General features: G+C 56.6%; 1 protein-coding gene across 1 annotated transcript; it reads right to left on the reverse strand.

The window, feature by feature from the left end:
• Positions 1–1,183: 1,183 nt before the first annotated feature.
• PLD4 (phospholipase D family member 4) lies at positions 1,184–8,232 on the reverse strand. The gene is given in 11 exon segments (XM_057318389.1): positions 1,184–1,589; positions 1,591–1,685; positions 2,169–2,265; positions 2,347–2,512; positions 2,654–2,793; positions 3,530–3,730; positions 4,278–4,405; positions 4,946–5,066; positions 5,241–5,424; positions 6,211–6,410; positions 8,078–8,232. Coding segments are annotated over 11 exon segments (1,467 nt in total). The 5' UTR covers positions 8,105–8,232; the 3' UTR covers positions 1,184–1,481.
• Positions 8,233–17,808: the final 9,576 nt, after the last annotated feature.

Genomic DNA, 17,808 nt, shown 5'->3' on the forward strand with positions numbered 1-17,808 from the left:
AGGCCAGAAGGCACCGCATCAAGGCAGCCGGGGGGCCTCTCGAGCCTCATCCAGCTGGGTCTCCCATGGGGTCTGCTTTGGAACAGGCCTTCGAGGCTGCCACCGGGCTGTGGCCACCGGCCCCTCCCACTGGCGATGGCCGCTGGGCCGTTGGCTGTGGCTTTGTACCTGCCGTCCCAGCACGGCCTGGAGCACGGAGCCCTGCTAGCTCGTGGCTGACCAGCCCGGGGACAATGCAGCTGTGGGGCCGGGACCAGAGAGCAAGCTTCCACAGCAGCCCTGGAGAGCAGGGCGGGTCTGGGACGGTGTCTGCTCCTGACGGCTGTTGCTGGGCAGTCCGCGGGCAGGGGACAGGGGCCGTGGGGAGCCGCCACAGCGGCCCCGGGGCTTGGCTTGCCCAGTGCGGCCTGCGCACAGACCAGCTCCCAGAGGCCGTGGACACTGTGCAGGGCTATGTGCGTCCACGGCACCCTCTTCAGAACCTTGCAGGTCTGGGCCGGGGACCTTCCTCACTAATGAGGATGCCGACGTGTGGGGGCCCGACGGCAGCCCATCGGCTCACTCTGGGGCACAGAGGACTAGGGGGCAGGGAAGGGGCACCCAGGATGTGGGAGAGCTGGACCAGCATCCAGTGTCCCTGGGCCACTGAGCTAGCCCCAAGCTGCAGCCTCGGGTGTCCCCCAAAGGCCGGTGGGCCTTGGTCAGAAACCAGGAGTCCAGAGAGGCCAGGGCGTGCTGAGATGGCTTCTGATCCAGCAGAAGGGCCAGAATCCAGGTGTCAAACAGGACCCACATCCTGCCCCTGCAGGGCAGGTACCCGGACGCTTGCCGGGACAGGGGCAGCCCCAGCAGGTCTGTATTCAAGTCCCCACCCCAGCTTGGCGCCAGCACCCCACCCCCCAACCTCTGGCTTGAAACCGGGTTCTCTCAACACCTCCCCCAGTGTGAACCCCACTATGGTCCGGGGGGCCACACAGCAGCCCTGCAGCCACCTCCCTTCTCCAGGACCCGTCCCCACAGTCCTGGGTCCCCCCGTCCTGGCGCTTGCCCCGGCCCCACCCCCAGTTCCTGTGGGTGAGGACTGGGCACCGATAGACAGAGCAGCCTTGCCTGGCAGCCCCAAAGGGTCAGGGGGCAGAACTCCCACCGGGGGCCAGGAGGAGTGGCATGCTGGACTCACACAGACGGGGGAGGTGCTCGTGTATTTTAAAGGCCCCCTTTGTGGGTAGGGATTGTGGCTCTGTGGGTCAGGGAGGAGCATCCTGGAAGGCTGTCTGGAGGAGGCGGGGTCTAAGAGGGGCTGGTCCGGAGAGCCGAGGGCGAGCAGTCTGCATGGGCCAGGAGTTGGGAGGTCCTGGCCCTGAGCAGGGCTTGTGAGGACGGGCTGCTTGGAGCCCCGATGGGGGGACAGGCGGGGAGGCGCTGTGGGAGGCGGCCCCCACCGGGAGCTGCAGGGCCGGGGACCGGGGCCTAGCAGCACCTCAGCCCTGCCAAGCGCAGTCCTGGCCCCGGGCTTGCCCATCCAGGCCCACGGCGTAGCGGGAGTCCCAGTCTCGCTCGAACAAGCGGCGCAGCTGCTCCTGCACGGTCGGCCCCCGCTGGCCGGCTGCCGGGGGCCCTCTGGCTGACCACCAGGCCCACCCCCGAGGTGCTGCTGAAGTAGTCCTCCGACCAGTTGGAGGTGCCTGGGGTGGGTGGGGAGGAGGCCCTGCGTGACTGAGGGCCCGGTTGTGGGGCTCTGCCGCGGCTCTGGGGACAGAGGGGCACAGTGGCCACTCCGCTACCAGAAACTCCAGCCAGGGCAGCCCCTCAGAGGCACGGGGGCCAACGAGCCGTCCATGTGTGTGGGGCTCCATCCACATCCTCCCGGGACGGGTGTCCTGACTCAGTGTCTGAAAACTCGATGCCCGGGACGTCCCGCCTGCCCTGTGTCCTGCGCCCGGTCCTTAGAGCCCCACTGGAGACACTCACGCCCCTCAGCAGCCCCACTGCCCTGAGGGGCCCGTGCCCGATAGAAGAGCAGTGTCCCCTTCAGCACCCAGGCCCGGCCACGGATTGGGGGTCACGTCCCCCTTCTGTGGGTTTGTGTGGCCTCTGTGTGTCTTGTGCACCTGCTCGGCAGGCCTCGAAGACCCAGGGGTCCTGGGGCTGCTGCACTGGGTGCTCACCTATGTAGGCCGCCTTCTCTGTGACCATGAACTTGCTGTGGTTCACCCTGCTGAACGGGATGTTGGAGTGGTTTCCCACCGGCACAATGAAGACTTTCTTTGGGGAGCAGAGAGGGAGCGTGTCAGGAAGGGGAGGAGGGCCACCTCCCCCAGCTCGGCCCGGGGAGCAGGCCCTCACCACGTCCACCAAGACACCGGCCGCGGGGTTGCTGAAAGCCTGCAGGGACCGCAGTTCGGGGAACATGCTGGGGTCCGTGTGGGGCCAGCAGCTGACCAGCAGACGCACGCGCACACCCCTGTTGAAGGCTGCTGTCCGCAGTGCAGTGTCCAGTGCTGGCCAGTACCTGCGAGAGGGCGAGTCAGGGTCCTCGGACCGACGGGAGCCCTGCCTGCCAGCCGTGGGTGAGCAGGGGTGTACCAGGAGCTGCCCGTCCGCAGAGCGGGTCTCCACCCTCCAGGGCCACCTGGCTCCGGCCCAGACCCACCTGGGGGGGTGGCTGAAGCGCGTGGTGGGGAAATACTCCATCACCGAGGCGTAGATGAACTCCCTGGCACCCCCCATCACTGCCAGCAAGGCTTCCAGGTCCCGGGTGCGGCCATGCGGACAGAGCCTTGGTGGCGATGCCTGTCCAGGGAGAGAGGTCCCTGAGGGCACTGAGCCACTTGCTTTCTGGACCTGTGACCCCAGCACGCACCCACCCTCCAGCATGTGGGAACTTAGAGGAAGACAAGAGGTGCTGCCTGGGGAGGTGGGGAGAGAGCAGAGAGGGTCTACCTAGGGGCCTTGGGGCTGCCCTCAGTCTCGGCAGGAAAGCCTGGAAGCAGGCAGCCCCCCCCCAACCGGTCCGGGTGGGTCTGACTTCCTGGACAAGGCAGCCCCCCCCCCCAAAGGCTTCTGTGCCTGCTCAGGCAGGGCCCCGCTGTCTAGAGGGCCTCCCCTGGCTCTGATGCTGGGTCTCCAAAGGCCAGCCAAGGGGTAGCCGGAGGCCGTCCTCCCACTCGCCCCGATGGAGGACCAAGCCGCCCCACCGCCTTCCCACCGCAGAGGGACAGAACCACTTGATGAGCTGGGCCTCCCTGGTCGCAAGCTGAAGCCCCTCGACCCCACCCACCAGTGTGCTTGGATCCCCCTCCCCGGATCACAGGACGCCCTGCCCCCTCCCAGGGCGCCCGTCTCCCATGGACGGCACGGCCGGCGTCCTCTCCTGGAGCTGGGTCTGCCGACTCCAGCCTGCCACTGGCCAGGGGACCACAGCCGGTCCTGGGTGCTGGCTGCCCAGGCCATGGCCCTGAGGCCCTGGCGGGCACTGCGGTGGGGCACGGTTCCCTGGGGGTCCGACAGGCCCCGTTGCCCCTCTTACGGAGAAGTAGGCAGTGGTGGGCACCCCGTCAAAGCGGCCCCGGAGGGGCTGGAAGCGGTTGATGTGGGATGAGAAGTTCTGAGGCCAGGCTCTGGGCAGCACCGCCCTTGGCGCCCCCAGCACCCAGTAGGTCTGGAAGGTCTTCTCCAGGTCGAGGGCCAGGTGGCTACAGTTGTAGATGACGGCGCCCAGCTCCTTCACCTGCGGGGACAGGGCGGCGGCTGCAGGAGGAGGCCCGAGGCAGAGCACAGCCCCCCACGCTGGCAGCCGGCCCACAGTGTGCTTGCAGGAAGCTACGAGGTGGGGGTGCCCGGGGGGCCCTGCTTGTCGTGAACATGGTGTTCCCATGATCAGAGTGATGCATGCTTGTTACCCCAAAATAGAAAATGCATAAAAGTCACTCTTCGCGTCCCTGTCCCGCGACAGACGCAGCTACCTTTCCCGCCCCTGCTCTTGGACGGGTTTTCAGTGCGTTGCTTTTCCTCAAAGGGACGTCTGTTTGCAGTCTGCATGTTCCCTGGATAAAGTGGCGGGAACACCTTTCCAGGGGCTAACCGACGTTCCACGGTGTGAGCGCGGTAGCGTGGCGGATTCCGTGACTTCCCGACCAGGCTCCGATTATGTGCTCGAGGCGGATGTGACCCCCGTGTTGCAGCCAAGGCCGCAGGGACATCAGGCCGAGCCCCCCGGGAACGCGGGCAGTGGACGAGCTCCAGGTGGGTCCCCCTCCCCTGGGCTCTACACTCACCTGCGTCAGGGCCCGCCAGTCCATGTTGGCACTACCCAGGTAGATGTGCCGTCCGTCCACGACCCAGAATTTGGAGTGCAGAACGCCCCCGGTGAGCTTCCTCATGGGCACGAACCGCACCTGGGCCCCTGGCAGGGAGGTCAGGACCGTGTGGTGAGCTGGCCCTTGGTAGGTGCCCTCTTCGCAGGGAGCCTGATTCTCCGCTATTTACAGCTGGGTCGGCTCCTTTACCCTAGGAGCAGTCGGCTGAGCCCGTGCCATCATCGTCCCCACTTTCCAGGTGGGGCGACAGAGGCATCGACTGGCCCAGGATCCCTCAGGGCAGCCCCGCTCCGGAGCTCGGGGTTATAGGGGCTGCTCCCCGGCTGAGCTCCCGGCCCGAGCCCACCCACGGGTCAAAGCTGCTGGGCTCCGTGGGGCCCTGAGGCCACCCGATGGTCTGCCCCATGGAGAATGGCACCCTGGCTCCTTGGAACCAGCCCCAGCCCCTGTGAAGCTGACTTCAAGCATGCTACCCAGGACCCCCGCCCTCCCAGTGAACTAGGGGGCACCGGTGGCCCTTCCCAGCCTCTCCCAGGCAGCTCCGCGCTCCTTCCTTGTCCCGTGGCGCCAGCTGGTCAGGTGACATGCTTACCCCGGGCCAGGGCCCAGGACGGACGGGCACCTACCTCGCGCCACCAGGACCCGCAGGTCCGTAGAGTTCTTGGTCAGGGACGGGCTGCTGGTAGCCACGGCCAGGGAAATGTTCTTGTCCAGGAGCTGTGCCAGCTTCTGCAGAAGGGCCTCCCCCTGCGAGGCAGGCCAGCATGAGGGGTGACCCTCTGCCACCTAGGAAGGACCCAGACCTCTCCCGGGAGGCCACCCTGCCCACCCACAGCTCAGAGTCAGAGAGATGTGCCCTGGCACCAGAGGGGGCAGATGGCCTGCAGCCTCCAGGTCGGGGTGGGGAGGGCCGGGCCATACCGGCTGGGAAGACGAGTCATTGACCCCGATGTCAGGCCCTGTGAGGGACCAGTAGAAGGAGGCCACATGGATGCTCTCCTGGGCGGCGTCCAGCAGCTGCAGCCAGGCCTGGGCCAGGGGCTGGGCAGATGGGCTGCCGGCTGCAGAGGGCAGGTCCTGGGGGATACTCTCCACAAGGACAAGCCTGCAGGAAGAGCCCCTGGGGCCTGAGCGGAGCACAGGCACCACCAGCCTGCCTCGCGTCCCCTGCTCCGTCCCCGCGGGCCAGGCCAGAGGGGTCACTGCCAACGCGCGGCCTGAGCCCAGGCCCAGGATGCATGGAGGGAGGGCCGACGAGACTGGACAGGGCAGGCGTGAGCCCAGCAAGCCTGCTGGGGACAGTGACACCCAGGGGAGAGCCAGGGGAAGAGCGGGGCAGATTAGGGGCCCGGGCCCCGCCCCAAACCCCGCACGGCCGCTGGAGAGCCGTTGCTCTGAGCAGAGATTGGGTCTGGGCTGCCTAGGGGTGGGGAGGCCTTTGGAGGTGGCCCACGCTGCCCCGAGGAAGGGCTGGACCGGGAGGTGGTGGGAGCCCATCTCGGGCTATGCGGGCTGGGCTATGTGCAGGCCTCCCACCCACAGCAGGAAGCGTGGGAAGGCAGGTGCGGAGCCCCTCGGAGCAGCGATGCCACCCCAGGGAAGGGAGAGCGGAGAAGCTGCCCGCCTCAGCCCAGGGGGCACCGGGCTTCACAGCCTTGGCGGAGCCCCTGGTGGCAGCCTGTGTTTGCTGCAAAGAGCACCCCAAGTCCGCCCGATCCCCACCCCGCTCCAACCCATCCCCGCCCTGGGGCCAGCCTTCCCGGCTAGCTGCGTCTCCCGAGACGTGGCACAGGGCCGTGCTTACTCCGCGGGGCAGGACCGATGACGGGAAGCTCGGGAAGCTTGCGGAGGGCAGAGCCCACCGCCCCGCAGACCTCGCAGGCTCACTCACCGGCAGGAGTCTTGCGGCTGCTGGCCGGCCTCCCCTCCCAGGGGCTCCCAGGCCAGGCTGGAGCTGTGGCCCCTGGACCCAGTGGGTCCTTCCTCAGGGTGCAGCTGGCCGCAGGTGGGGGGAAGGCGCACTTGCCACAGGACGTAGGCAAGAGTCATGGCGCCGAGCCACAGCACGGCCAGCATTCCCAGCACCTGCAACTGGAGAAAGGGTGTCACCGCGGGTCCCCAGATGGCATGGGTGTGCTCTACTTCCGGGTGGGCTGAGGCGGCCCCTCCGGGCTGACAGAGACTGTCCCCGGCTCCCAGAGAGGGCCAGGCCTGCAGGGGGCCGGGTGGGCAAGGAGAGATTAGCACTGACAGGACCCAAGCCCACTGTTGGGGGGGTCAGGTGGCCTGGGGCTGTCCCTCGGGGCCCCCCGAGACAGGGGTAGGGTAGGTGAGGGCAGCCCACTGGTCTGGCTGGTTTCGTCCTTGCCGCTCTGGCACGGGGTCCTGTGAGGCTGCACAGCCCCCCACCCCCGGGCCCCCCGTTCTGCCGTGCCGCCCTTTCTGTCCTGTGGGCGGTGGGGCCTGTGCAGCAGGGATGGATGGGGGCCACTGACGCTCTCTGCCAAGGTCTCAGCACCCGACAGGGTGACCCGGCGTCACCCGCAGCCCCGGGCCCAGCGCTGGGCAGCCTGGCTTGCAGGTGGTGACTGTGTGTGTGTGTGTGTCTGTGCCGGGACCCGGCCCTCACACCGTTTCCCCCTCTCTCGGTCACCCTCTCAGTGGGCATCAGGGTGTCTGAATCTCAGTTCCTTCTTTCAGCCACATGTGTGGCGAGGCCCGGAGCCATTTCTCCTTTCAGCAGGGCCCCCGTTATAGGCCCGTAAAAAGCTGCTTCCCTTCCCAGGGCTGGGGCTCCCGGCCTGGCCCCCTGCAGCCCCCTCCTGGGACTCGGGCAGCACCCCTCGTCCTGGCTGGGAGGCATGGCGGGGCTGAGTTGGGACCCTTCGCTGCCGTCCAGGGGGCTGCGGGCTGGGAGCCCAGGGTACTGTGGGGTAGTTATCCCCACAGAGAGCTGGAAGCCAGGCCGGCTGGGCTTCCCCACAGTGGCCTCAAATGCCACCGTGAGTCAAGTGCCCCCGGGGGTGCAGGGAGGGACCTCCGAAGCCAGAACAAGGCCTCGGGCAGAGCCACACTGTCCCCCCAGAGGGAAGCCAGGATGCCCCCCACCTCCAGAGCTGGGCTCAGGCCTTCGGGAATGTTCCCTCAACCCCACCGCAGAGGGGAGCTCAGGGCCTCGAGCTGCTCCCCCCCACCCCACCACCTGGCAGAGCCAAGCTCAGGGGGCCGCACCCCACGCACGCCCTGGGGGTTCATCAGGCCTCACTGACTCTCAGGAGAGGCAGTCCTTGTGAAGTCCCGGGCTGGGCACTGGGCGAAGGGAGCACCAGGGACATCCTTGGACTGGCTGCTCCCCGTTGTACCACCGGGGAAAGGGCCTGTCCCCCAAGTGCCCCAGGCAGAGGGCAGGTCCAGCCCCGCAGCCCCCATCTGGGACTTGGAGCTGTCCCAGGCACCTCCCCGAACCCTGAGGCCCAGAGCACATCCTCTCCTCCTCTTGGCCCCCGGGAACACCCCTGGAGCGGCCCTGGGAGCGTGGGGTGAAGCACCAGGCCCCAGTTGGGGGCGACGGCCCGCTGTCAGCTTGCCGGGAGCCCGGAGGCCCTGGTGGTCCCCACTGCCCAGACTGGAGGAGGAACGGGTGGTCTGCCAGCCCCATGGGAGGCTCTGTGATCCCCTGGGCCCAGGGTTGCTGGTAGCCGGCTTCCCCGGGCCTTCGGCCTGGCCCCTCCGCCTGGCCCAAGGATCCCTGCTCTCACCTCTGGGGGTCCTGCCTTGGCGTTCATCTTGCTCCAGACACGGACCGCAGGCCCTCGGCTCTCTGTGCGGCAGTAGGCTCCCGCGGCTGCCTCCACCCCCAGCCCACCTGCCTCCTCTCGGCAGCCTGCCGCTTCCCCTTCTGGCCACTTCCTCTTTGTCCTGAGTACCTCCCTCTGCACCACCGACAGACAGACATCTGGCGCTGGGTGGGCCAGCCAGACGGTGGGGCTGGGAACTTTCACTGCCAGAGAAAATCTCTCCGCCTAGCCCCATCTCCCAAGGTGGAGGCATTCTCTAGCCACAGGCCTGGGCAACAGTTGGGCTCGATGCAAGCCACAGAGACCCGAGGAGCCCTGGCTTGAGCAAGATTGTTCATTTCTCTCTCACACTAACCAGGTTTAGGGGCTGGTGGCCTAGAGACGGTGTTGGCTCCATAGCCATGGAGAGCAATGCCCCTCCAGGCCCCTCCTCAGGAATCCTAGCTCCCGATCCCTAGGGTTGACTAGCAGCCTCGTGGCCCCACGATGGCTGCTGGAGTTCAGCCATCAGCTCTGTGTCCCCAGGAGCATAATTCCGGTTTCCCTTAGTCTGTTCAGGCAGCTGTAACAAAACACCACAGACCGGGTGGCTCGTAAACAGCAGACATTTGCTCCTCACAGCTCTGGGGTCTGGGAGTGCAAGGTCAAGGTGCCGGCAGGTTGGGTGCCTGCTGAGGTCCTGTCCTGGTTCTCTCCTCACTGTGTCCTCCCGAGGAGGAAGGGCTGGGGGCTCCTTCATAAGGGCACTAAACCCATCACAAGGGCTCCCCCCTCCTGACCTGGCCAGATCCATCTCCCCTCCCACGGAGTCTCTGCTTTCCCTGCTACCTGGGCGCTGGGAGCGAGGCAGAGCTCGCTCGTCCTGGCAGGAATGCCATCCAGGGGCTGCGGGGCCCATGGGTCCCGCTGGCTCTCGGGTCCCCCATGCATGACGCTACATCTGATGGTTAGAAAAATGGGCTTCCTGCCTCGCTGCTGGCACGCACCCGGGGCTCATGCTCAGCGCCTGCGAATTCCCGCTTCCGTATCACCCTGGGCCCGGTGGACGCAGATCGCTGGCTTCCTGCGTGATTCCCTCTCTGCATTTGCGTGGCCGACAGCCTTCGGTGAGAAGTTTCCAACTCAGCCCAAACGTTACGGGGGCTGTCTTTCTTGCTTTTTAATTTTGTTATCCACCCTGCCCCGTTTCACTGAGATGTAACTGACGTATTACATACCGGTTTCCAGGGTGCGACATAATGACCGAGATCTGTATATCCTGCAAAATGACCTCCACGAGGGCCTTGGTCAACACCCTCACCTCACAGAATCAGTGTTTTTCCTTGTGAGGAGAACGTGTGAGATCTGCTCTCTTGGCAGCTTTCCAGGATACGGCACCACACTCACCGCACCACCCATCCCACCCAGGACCCCCTGACCGTCCCCGCGACCCCTCCCCCGCCCCGGGCACCTGCCAGTAGGGTCTCTGTATCCGTGAGCTCAGTTTTTATCAGATCCTACACCTGGAAGTGATCACATGGTATTTGTCTTTCTCTCACTCAGCTCATTTCAAGATGTGCCCTCCAGGTCCACCTACGTGACAGGATTTCCTCCCTTTTTATGGTTGAGTAGTTTTCCACCGTGTGCGCGAATACACAGCACGCCTTCTTCATCCGTCCATCCGCCGATGGACACGTCCGTCATTGTGACGTCTCGGCTGTTGTGGACCACACTGCACTGGACATGGGGGTGCACGTCTCCCTCGGGGACCACGGCAAGCTTTTCTTCCCCGGTTTGGGTTTGTACTTGTATCTCTTCTCTCTCATGTGGAAACTTTTGGTTCCTGACGTTAATATAATTACTTATTAGCTTTGGCTTATAACATGTTTAACACGATTTCCACGTAACAATTCTAATATCACGACAAACAATAATACTACTCACTGAAACTTGAGACTTCTCTGCGAGGTTTTTCTTGCTGTTATATCTGACCGAGGATGTGAAAAATCCAACACCTGTTCTAAAGTCGGTCTTTTTTTTTTTTAAGATTTTATTTATTCGACAGAGATAGAGGCAGCCAGCGAGAGAGGGAACACAAGCAGGGGAAGTGGGAGAGAAAGAAGCAGGCTCATAGCAGAGGAGCCTGATGTGGGGCTCGATCCCATAATGCTGGGATCACGCCCTGAGCCGAAGGCAGATGCTTAACCGCTGTGCCACCCTGGCGCCCCTAAAGTCAGTCTTTTAAAACCAAAGCTGGCGGCATCACGTTGCCTGATTTCAAGCTGTATTACAAAGCTGTGATCACAAAGACAGCATGGTACTGGCACAAAAACAGACACATAGATCAATGGAACAGAATAGAGACCCCAGAAATGGACCCTCAACTCTAGTCAATTCATCTTCGACAAAGCAGGAAAAAACCTCCAATGGAAAGAAGACAGTCTCTCCAATAAATGGTGCTGGGAAAGCTGGACAGCCACATACAGAAGAATGAAATTCAACCACTCTCTCACAGCATACACAAAGATAAATTCAAAATGGATGAAAGACCTCAATGTGAGACAGGAATCCATCAAAATCCTAGAGAAGAACATAGGCAGCAACCTCTATGACCTTGGCCACAGCAACTTCTTGCTAGACACGTCTCCAAAGGCAATGGAAAGAAAGGCAAAAATGAACATGTGGGACTTCATCAAGATAAAAAGCTTTTGCACAGGAAAGGAAACAGTCAAAAAAACTAAAAGACAACCGACAGGATGGGAGAAGATATTTGCAAATGACACTACAGATAAAGGGCTAATATCCAAGATCTATAAAGAACTTCTCAAACTCAATACACAAAAAACAAAGAATCTAGTCAAGAAATGGGCAGCAGACATGAACAAACACTTTGCCAACAAAGGCATACAAAGGGCCAACAGACACATGAAAAGAGGCTCAACATCATTAGCCATCAGGAAAATACAAATCAAAAGCACAATGAGATACCACCTCACGCCCATCAGAATGGCTAAAACTAACAAGTCAGGAAACAACAAATGTTGGTGAGGTTGTGGAGAAAGGAGAACCCTCTTACACTGTTGGTGGGAACGCAAGTTGGTACAGCCACTCTGGAAAACAGTGTAGAGGTACCTCAAGACGTTAAAAACAGAGCTACGCTACAATCCAGCCATTGCACTACTGGGTATTTACCCCAAAGATACAGACGTGGTGAAAAGAAGGGGCACGTGCACGCCAAAATCCACAATAGCCTAACCGTGGAAGGAGCCGAGATGCCCTTCAACAGATGACTGGATAGAGAAGATGTGGACCATATACACAATGGAATATTACTCAGCCATCAGAAAGGATGAATACCCTCCATTTGCATCAACGTGGAGGGAACTGGAGGAGATTATGCTGAGTGAAATAAGTCAAGCAGAGAAAGTTATATGATTTCACTCATATGTGGAATTTAAGAGACAAAACACATGAACGGAGGGAAGGGAAGGAAAAATAAAACAAGATGAAAACAGAGGGAGACAAACCATAAGAGACTCTTAATCACAGGAAACAAACTGAACGTTGTTGGAGGGGAGGGGGAATGGGGTAAGTGGGGGATGGGCATTAAGGAGGGCCCGTGATGGAATGAGCACTGGGTGTTACATACAACTGGAGAATCACTGATCTCTACCTCTGAAACTAATAATACACTCGTTAACTAACTTGAATTTAAATAAAATTTTAAAAGAAGAAAAAAAGGAAGTCAGTCTTCTTCCACAGTTGAGCACCTCACGCTTGGAACAGGTGAGGCACGAGGCCTGTTTTCCTGGTGGATAATTAGGAGTCCTCTCGTGCTGCTGGGCTGGCTCTGTGTTTATCGAGTCTCCAGGTGTGTGTGGGTCTTCCTTTTCTCTTGCACCAGTGTGCTCATCCTGGCGCCCGTGGGGCACTGCCCGGTCCCCGCGGCGCCATGCGAAGGCTCTGGGGTGGGTGGGGCCAGTCCCTCTCCTTCAGGAGGACCACCACATGGTTCGTATACATCCATCGCGATAACAGTGTGTTTTTCTCCCTGAATCTGTTAATGAAGTAAATCAGAGATTTTCTCAAGTTAAACGAATGTCAGGGTCCTGGGATAGCCGCTCAAGAACCGTGACCTGCGCTGTGTGTGGTTGGCTTGGCTCCAGCAGTGAGGGATTTCCAGTTGTACGTCCGCGCTCACGACCATCGCTGGTGACGCGTCCTCTTTCTCCTCAAGCATCACCTGGTCTTTGTATTTAAATTACATTAGAGTCCTAGGGGCACCTGGATGGCTCAGTCGGTTAAGCCTCCAACTCTTGATTTCTGCTCAGGTCATGATCTCAGGGTCATGAGATCCAACCCGTGTTGGGCTCCACACTGGGCGTGGAGCCTTCTCAAGATTTTCTCTCTCTCTCCCTCTGCCCCTACCGCACCATTTGAGCTTTCTCTCTCTCAAAAAAAAAAATTTAAATATTAGAGTCCTAGAATGAATTGGGTATGCACCCTTTCCCCCCCATATTTTGCAGTTTGTATAAACAGGCTAAAATACTCTTTTTGATTTTGGTGGAACATGAAAATCTGTCTTAGATAGTTTACATCTTTGTGGGAAGATTGTAGATTATGAATTCAATTTCTTTAATGGTTACAGGACCGTTCAGGCTCTCTGTTTCTGAGTCAACTTTGGTAAATAATATTTTTCTAGGAGTGTGTCCTTTTGTTTAAGGTTGCAAGCTGTACTGACAAAGGTTAGTCATAATGCTGCCTTGCTAGGCGTTCGCTGGGCCATGTCCACAGGGATACCCCCTTTGCATTCCTCAGACTGGCTTTGTGCCTCTTATCTTTCTTCCTCCCCCATGGGAGATCTTGCCAGAATTTTGGAGATTTTATTTTTTATTTTTTTGTTTTCTCTCTGTTATGGTTTCGTTTTCAATTTGTTCCCGTGTTTCACCTTTATTGCATCCATCCTTCTACTTCCTGTCATATGTTTCTGTGGTTACTTTTCTGCCTTAAGTTGGGTGTCTGGCTCTAATTTCCAGCTATTCTTTGCTGCTACAAAGTATCTGAGGGATCCGTTTTCTGCAGATCTCTGCTTCTGCTGTGCCCCACGAGCTCCTGTGTGTCTCAGCCAGTATTTACTCTGAGTATTTTACTTTTTTTTTTACTGTTTTTTATTTCACTCGTGAAAGATCTAGAAATCTGGTTTAGGGGCACCCGGCTGGCTCCATCGATGGAATATGTGACTCTTGATCTCGGGGTGGTGAGTTCAAGCCCCACATTGGGTGTAGAGGTTAGTTAAAATTAAATCTTAAAAAAAAAAAAAGAAACTTGGTTTAAGATTTCCAAGTGTACGTGAAGCTCTTTCTTCATGACTGATTCCTAGTTTAATCAAGTTTGGGTTAGCAAGCAAGGCCTGCGCGGCACTAGGTCCTTTACGTTGGTCAGGACGGGCCTCGGTGCACGTGAGTGCTCAGAGTCTGTAAATGTGCTTGAGAAGAAGGCACAGACTCTGCTGGGGGGGGGGGGGGTGTCTGGCGTCTAGATTCCTCTCTAAGTCCAGCTCACGGATCTGCTTTCAAATCTTATGCATCATTTATTAATGTTTTGTCTCCTCGGCCCAGGACTCACTTGGAGAGCTATGCTGGTCTGTGGATTCCCATGTGGACTGTAGCTCCCTACAGGGAAGGCCGCACTTGAGGTGTGTCTCTGTCCCCTAAGCCACCTGTTACTATGCTCTGCTCTCACGTTCCCTAATAACAGCTTCTGTCTTAAAATCTGTGTGGTCCGATCTTAATTTAGCTATGCCAGCTTTGTCCTAAATTTGTGTGGCTTTTTAAAAATATCCTTCTACCTTAGACTGATGTGTCTTCTTGTATCTCAGATCTGTGTCTAATAAGTTACAGAGCTGGATTTTTTTTTAAGATTTTATCTATTTATATGAAAGAGAGAGAGTGAGAGCACAAGTCAGGGGAGGGGCAGAGGGAGAGCGAAAAGCAGAATCCTCGCTGAACAGGGAGCCCAATGCGGGACTCGACCCCAGGACCCTGGGACCATGACCCGAGCCAAAGGCAGATGCGTAAATGATTGAGCCACCCAAGGCTCCCCCCGAGCTGGAATTTAAAGCATCATCTCACCTGACCATCTCTACCTGTTCTGAGTTTAGTCTGTTTACGTTCATTGTGATTACCACATGTGTGTTTATTTTTCGTTCCTTATATTGTGTATTTGGACCACACCATATGGTTCTTTGTGCCTCTTCTTGCTCTTCTGGGTCGACTGATTTTTCTCCTGTTTTCTCCTCCTGATCTAACTGTATCCTCTCATTGATGGGCATTCCAGTGCCCACCCCACGCCCTTACCACTTCCGAAAGTGGAGAGGATCATTCTTCCTGGCTGTCCGTGGTCCACGTGGTGGCCACAGGGCAGGTTCTGACCCACACACTGCAAATGGAGACATCTGGTAAAGGGGGCACCATCACTTCCTCCTGCCATGCCCTGTGTAAGGGATTTCTTTACCTGTGGTTGTTTTTAAAACATCCTCCTTGTCTGTGGTGTTCTTCAGTGTTACTAGGGTGTAGCTAGGTGGTTTCCCTTTCCTTTTTTTTTTTTTCCTCAAGTTTATTTATTTAAGTCAACTCCACACCCATGCGGGACTCGAACTCACAACCCCGAGATCAAGAGTCGTGCGCTGTACCGACTGAGCCAGCCAGGTGCCCCAGCAGTTCCCTTTTTTATCCTGTTTGGCACACACCGTGCGTGCCTCCCAGGTCTGCAGACACGTTTGCCAGCTTGCTGGGGCTGCTGCAGCAGAGAGCTGCGGCTGGAGGCTCACACAGCAGGCATTTACTGTCCCCGCCCTGGAGGCTGGAAAGGCCGGTCCCCCCCGCCCCCGCCCCGCCCCGGGCTCTGTATTCCTTCTTTCTAGGACTTAGAAGGATGCGGGCACAAGGCTTCTGAGTTAGACTGGGGAAAGAACAAGCTGGGTCCCAAGACCCAGAAGGTCCCCTTTATGATGAGGCCGTCACCCAGGTAAAATTGCAAGCTTACATTAGGCCCTAATAAGTGAAAGATAAATTTTATAATTGAACTTTATAGTTGTGAATTATTTTGTAATTGCCAGAAAGTAGTGAAAATAACAATTTACATTAGACCATAATAAATGAAGGATGAATTTTATAATCGTTTGAGTACCCACTAAGAGTATAATGAAAGTATTACTAACAAGCAAAGGGGGAAATGTGGGATGATAATAATAATGATAATAATAATAATGATAATACTTTATTAATCCTAAGAAAAAAGGGAAGAAGAATAGAGTAACAGACATAATATAGAAGATTCAAAGTTAAATACATTGATAATTGTAATAGGTGTACTAAAAACACTCCAATGAAAAAACCCATATCGTCAGACTGAATTTTATAAAACAAAATCTACAAAAGTTTAAAAGGATGAAAAGGATATTATGATAATGCTAACCAGAAAAAAGCTAGCATAGCTATACTAATATCATACAAAGTGGACTTTAAGACAAGAAAAATAACTAGGGATAAAGACTTCATGATGATAAAAGGGTCCATCAACCAGGAATATAACAATTCTAAATTGTATGCACCTAATAACAGCTTCAAAATACATAAAGAAAAACTGGAAGGAGAAATAGATAAATCCATAATCAGTGGCAGACTGTAACATAGCCCTTGTAGCAACTGGTAGAACAAGCAAACAAAACATTGATGGATATATTTAAAAATCTGAACACAGTAAAGCTGATCAAATTGACAAAAGAGAATATCTCTCAAAAAATGGAAGTACATATTCTTTTCAAGGGCACATGAAGCATTTACTACAATTGTCCATATTTGGGGCCCCTGGGTGGCTCAGTCGGTTAAGCATCTGCCTTTGGTTCAGGTCATGATCCCCAAGTCCCAAGATCGAGTCCCACATTGAGCTCCCTGCTTCTCCATCTGCCTCTGCCCCTCCCCTTGTTTGTGCTCTCTTGCTCATTCTCTGTCAAATGAATAAATAAAATATTTCTTTAAATTGTCCATATCCTGGGTGAAAAAGCATACTCTATACCTTTCCAATGATTGAAATAATTTAAAGTATATATTCTGACCAAAGTGGAAATAGGCTGGAAATCAATTATGAAAGAATAACTGGAAAATCTTCAAATGTTTGGTAATTCAGCAACATATACCTAAATAGCTCATATTTAAATAACTCAAGGAAGAAATCATAATACACACTAAAATTCTTTTCACCCAAATGATATTGAAAATTCAATGTATCAAACTTTATGAGATCAGCTAAATTTATATTTAGAAGGAAATTTGTAGCCTTAAATCCATAGATCAGAAAAGGAAAGCTGAAAATTAACAACTATCCATCTCACAAAATAAAGGAAGAAGGGAAGAAATAAACCTTAAAACAGGGAAGGGGGGAACTAACAAATAAACATAAAATGAAGAATAAGAGCAAAATTAATGAAGCAGAAAACAAATGTATTGTAGAGAAAATCAGCCAAACCAAACGGTTGTACGGAAGGAATAATGGAATTGGTAGACCCCAGCAAGACTGAGCAAGAGAGAAGGAAGGTATGAACCACCACTGTTTAGGGTGAAAATGAGAGCACAGACACAGATCCTACAGGTGCTAAAAAGAAAGCAGGATATATTATGAACAATTTTATGTTAATATATTCATTTTCCATTCCTTATTACTGTTTTGAATTCTCATTGCAGTATAACGTACACATGTTGGGGGGGTGCAGATTTTCTGGTATACAGAGCTGCTGTGGGGAACAGAGCTGAGGGGAGGAACAGAACTAGCATGGAGAACAGAATTAGAGTGGAGAACAGAGCCAGGATGGGGAACAGAGCCGGCATGGGGAACAGAGCTGAGGAGGGGAACAGAGCTGGCATGGGGAACAGAGCTGGCATGGGGAACAGAGCTGCAGTGGGGAACAGAGCTGGCATGGGGAACAGAGCCGAGGTGGGGAACAGAATTAGAGTGGAGAACAGAGCCAGGATGGGGAACAGACCCGGCATGGGGAACAGAATTAGAGTGGAGAACAGAGCCAGGATGGGGAACAGACCCGGCATGGGGAACAGAGCTAAGGAGGGCAACAGAGCTGGTGTGGGGAACAGAGCCGAGGTGGGGAACAGAGCCAAGGTAGGGAACAGAGCCGAGGTGGGGAACAGAGCTGAGGAGGGGAACAGAACAGAGCTGGCGTGGGAAACAGAGCCGATGTGGGGAACAGAGCCGGCGTGGGGAACAGAGCTGAGGAGGGGAACAGAGCCGGCATGGGGAACAGAATTAGAGTGGAGAACAGAGCCAGGATGGGGAATAGAGCCAGCATGGGGAACAGAGCTGGTGTGGGGAACAGAGCTGAGGTGGGGAACAGAGCTGGCATGGGGAACAGAGCTGAGGAGGGGAACAGAGCCGAGGTAGGGAGCAGAGCTGAGGAGGGGAACAAAGCCGGTGTGGGGAACAGAGCTGGCATGGGGAACAGAGCTGAGGAGGGGAACAGAGCTGGCATGGGGAACAGAGCCGCGATGGGGAACAGAGCCGGCGTGGGGAAAAGAACAGAGCCGGCGTGGGGAACAGAGCCGAGGAGGGGAACAGAGCTGGCATGGGGAACAGAGCCGAGGAGGGGAACAGAGCTGGCATGGGGAACAGAGCCGAGGAGGAGAACAGAGCTGGGATGGGGAACA

The sequence above is a fragment of the Ursus arctos genome, unplaced genomic scaffold (assembly GCF_023065955.2).
Source record: "Ursus arctos isolate Adak ecotype North America unplaced genomic scaffold, UrsArc2.0 scaffold_25, whole genome shotgun sequence".
Lineage (NCBI taxonomy): Eukaryota > Metazoa > Chordata > Mammalia > Carnivora > Ursidae > Ursus > Ursus arctos.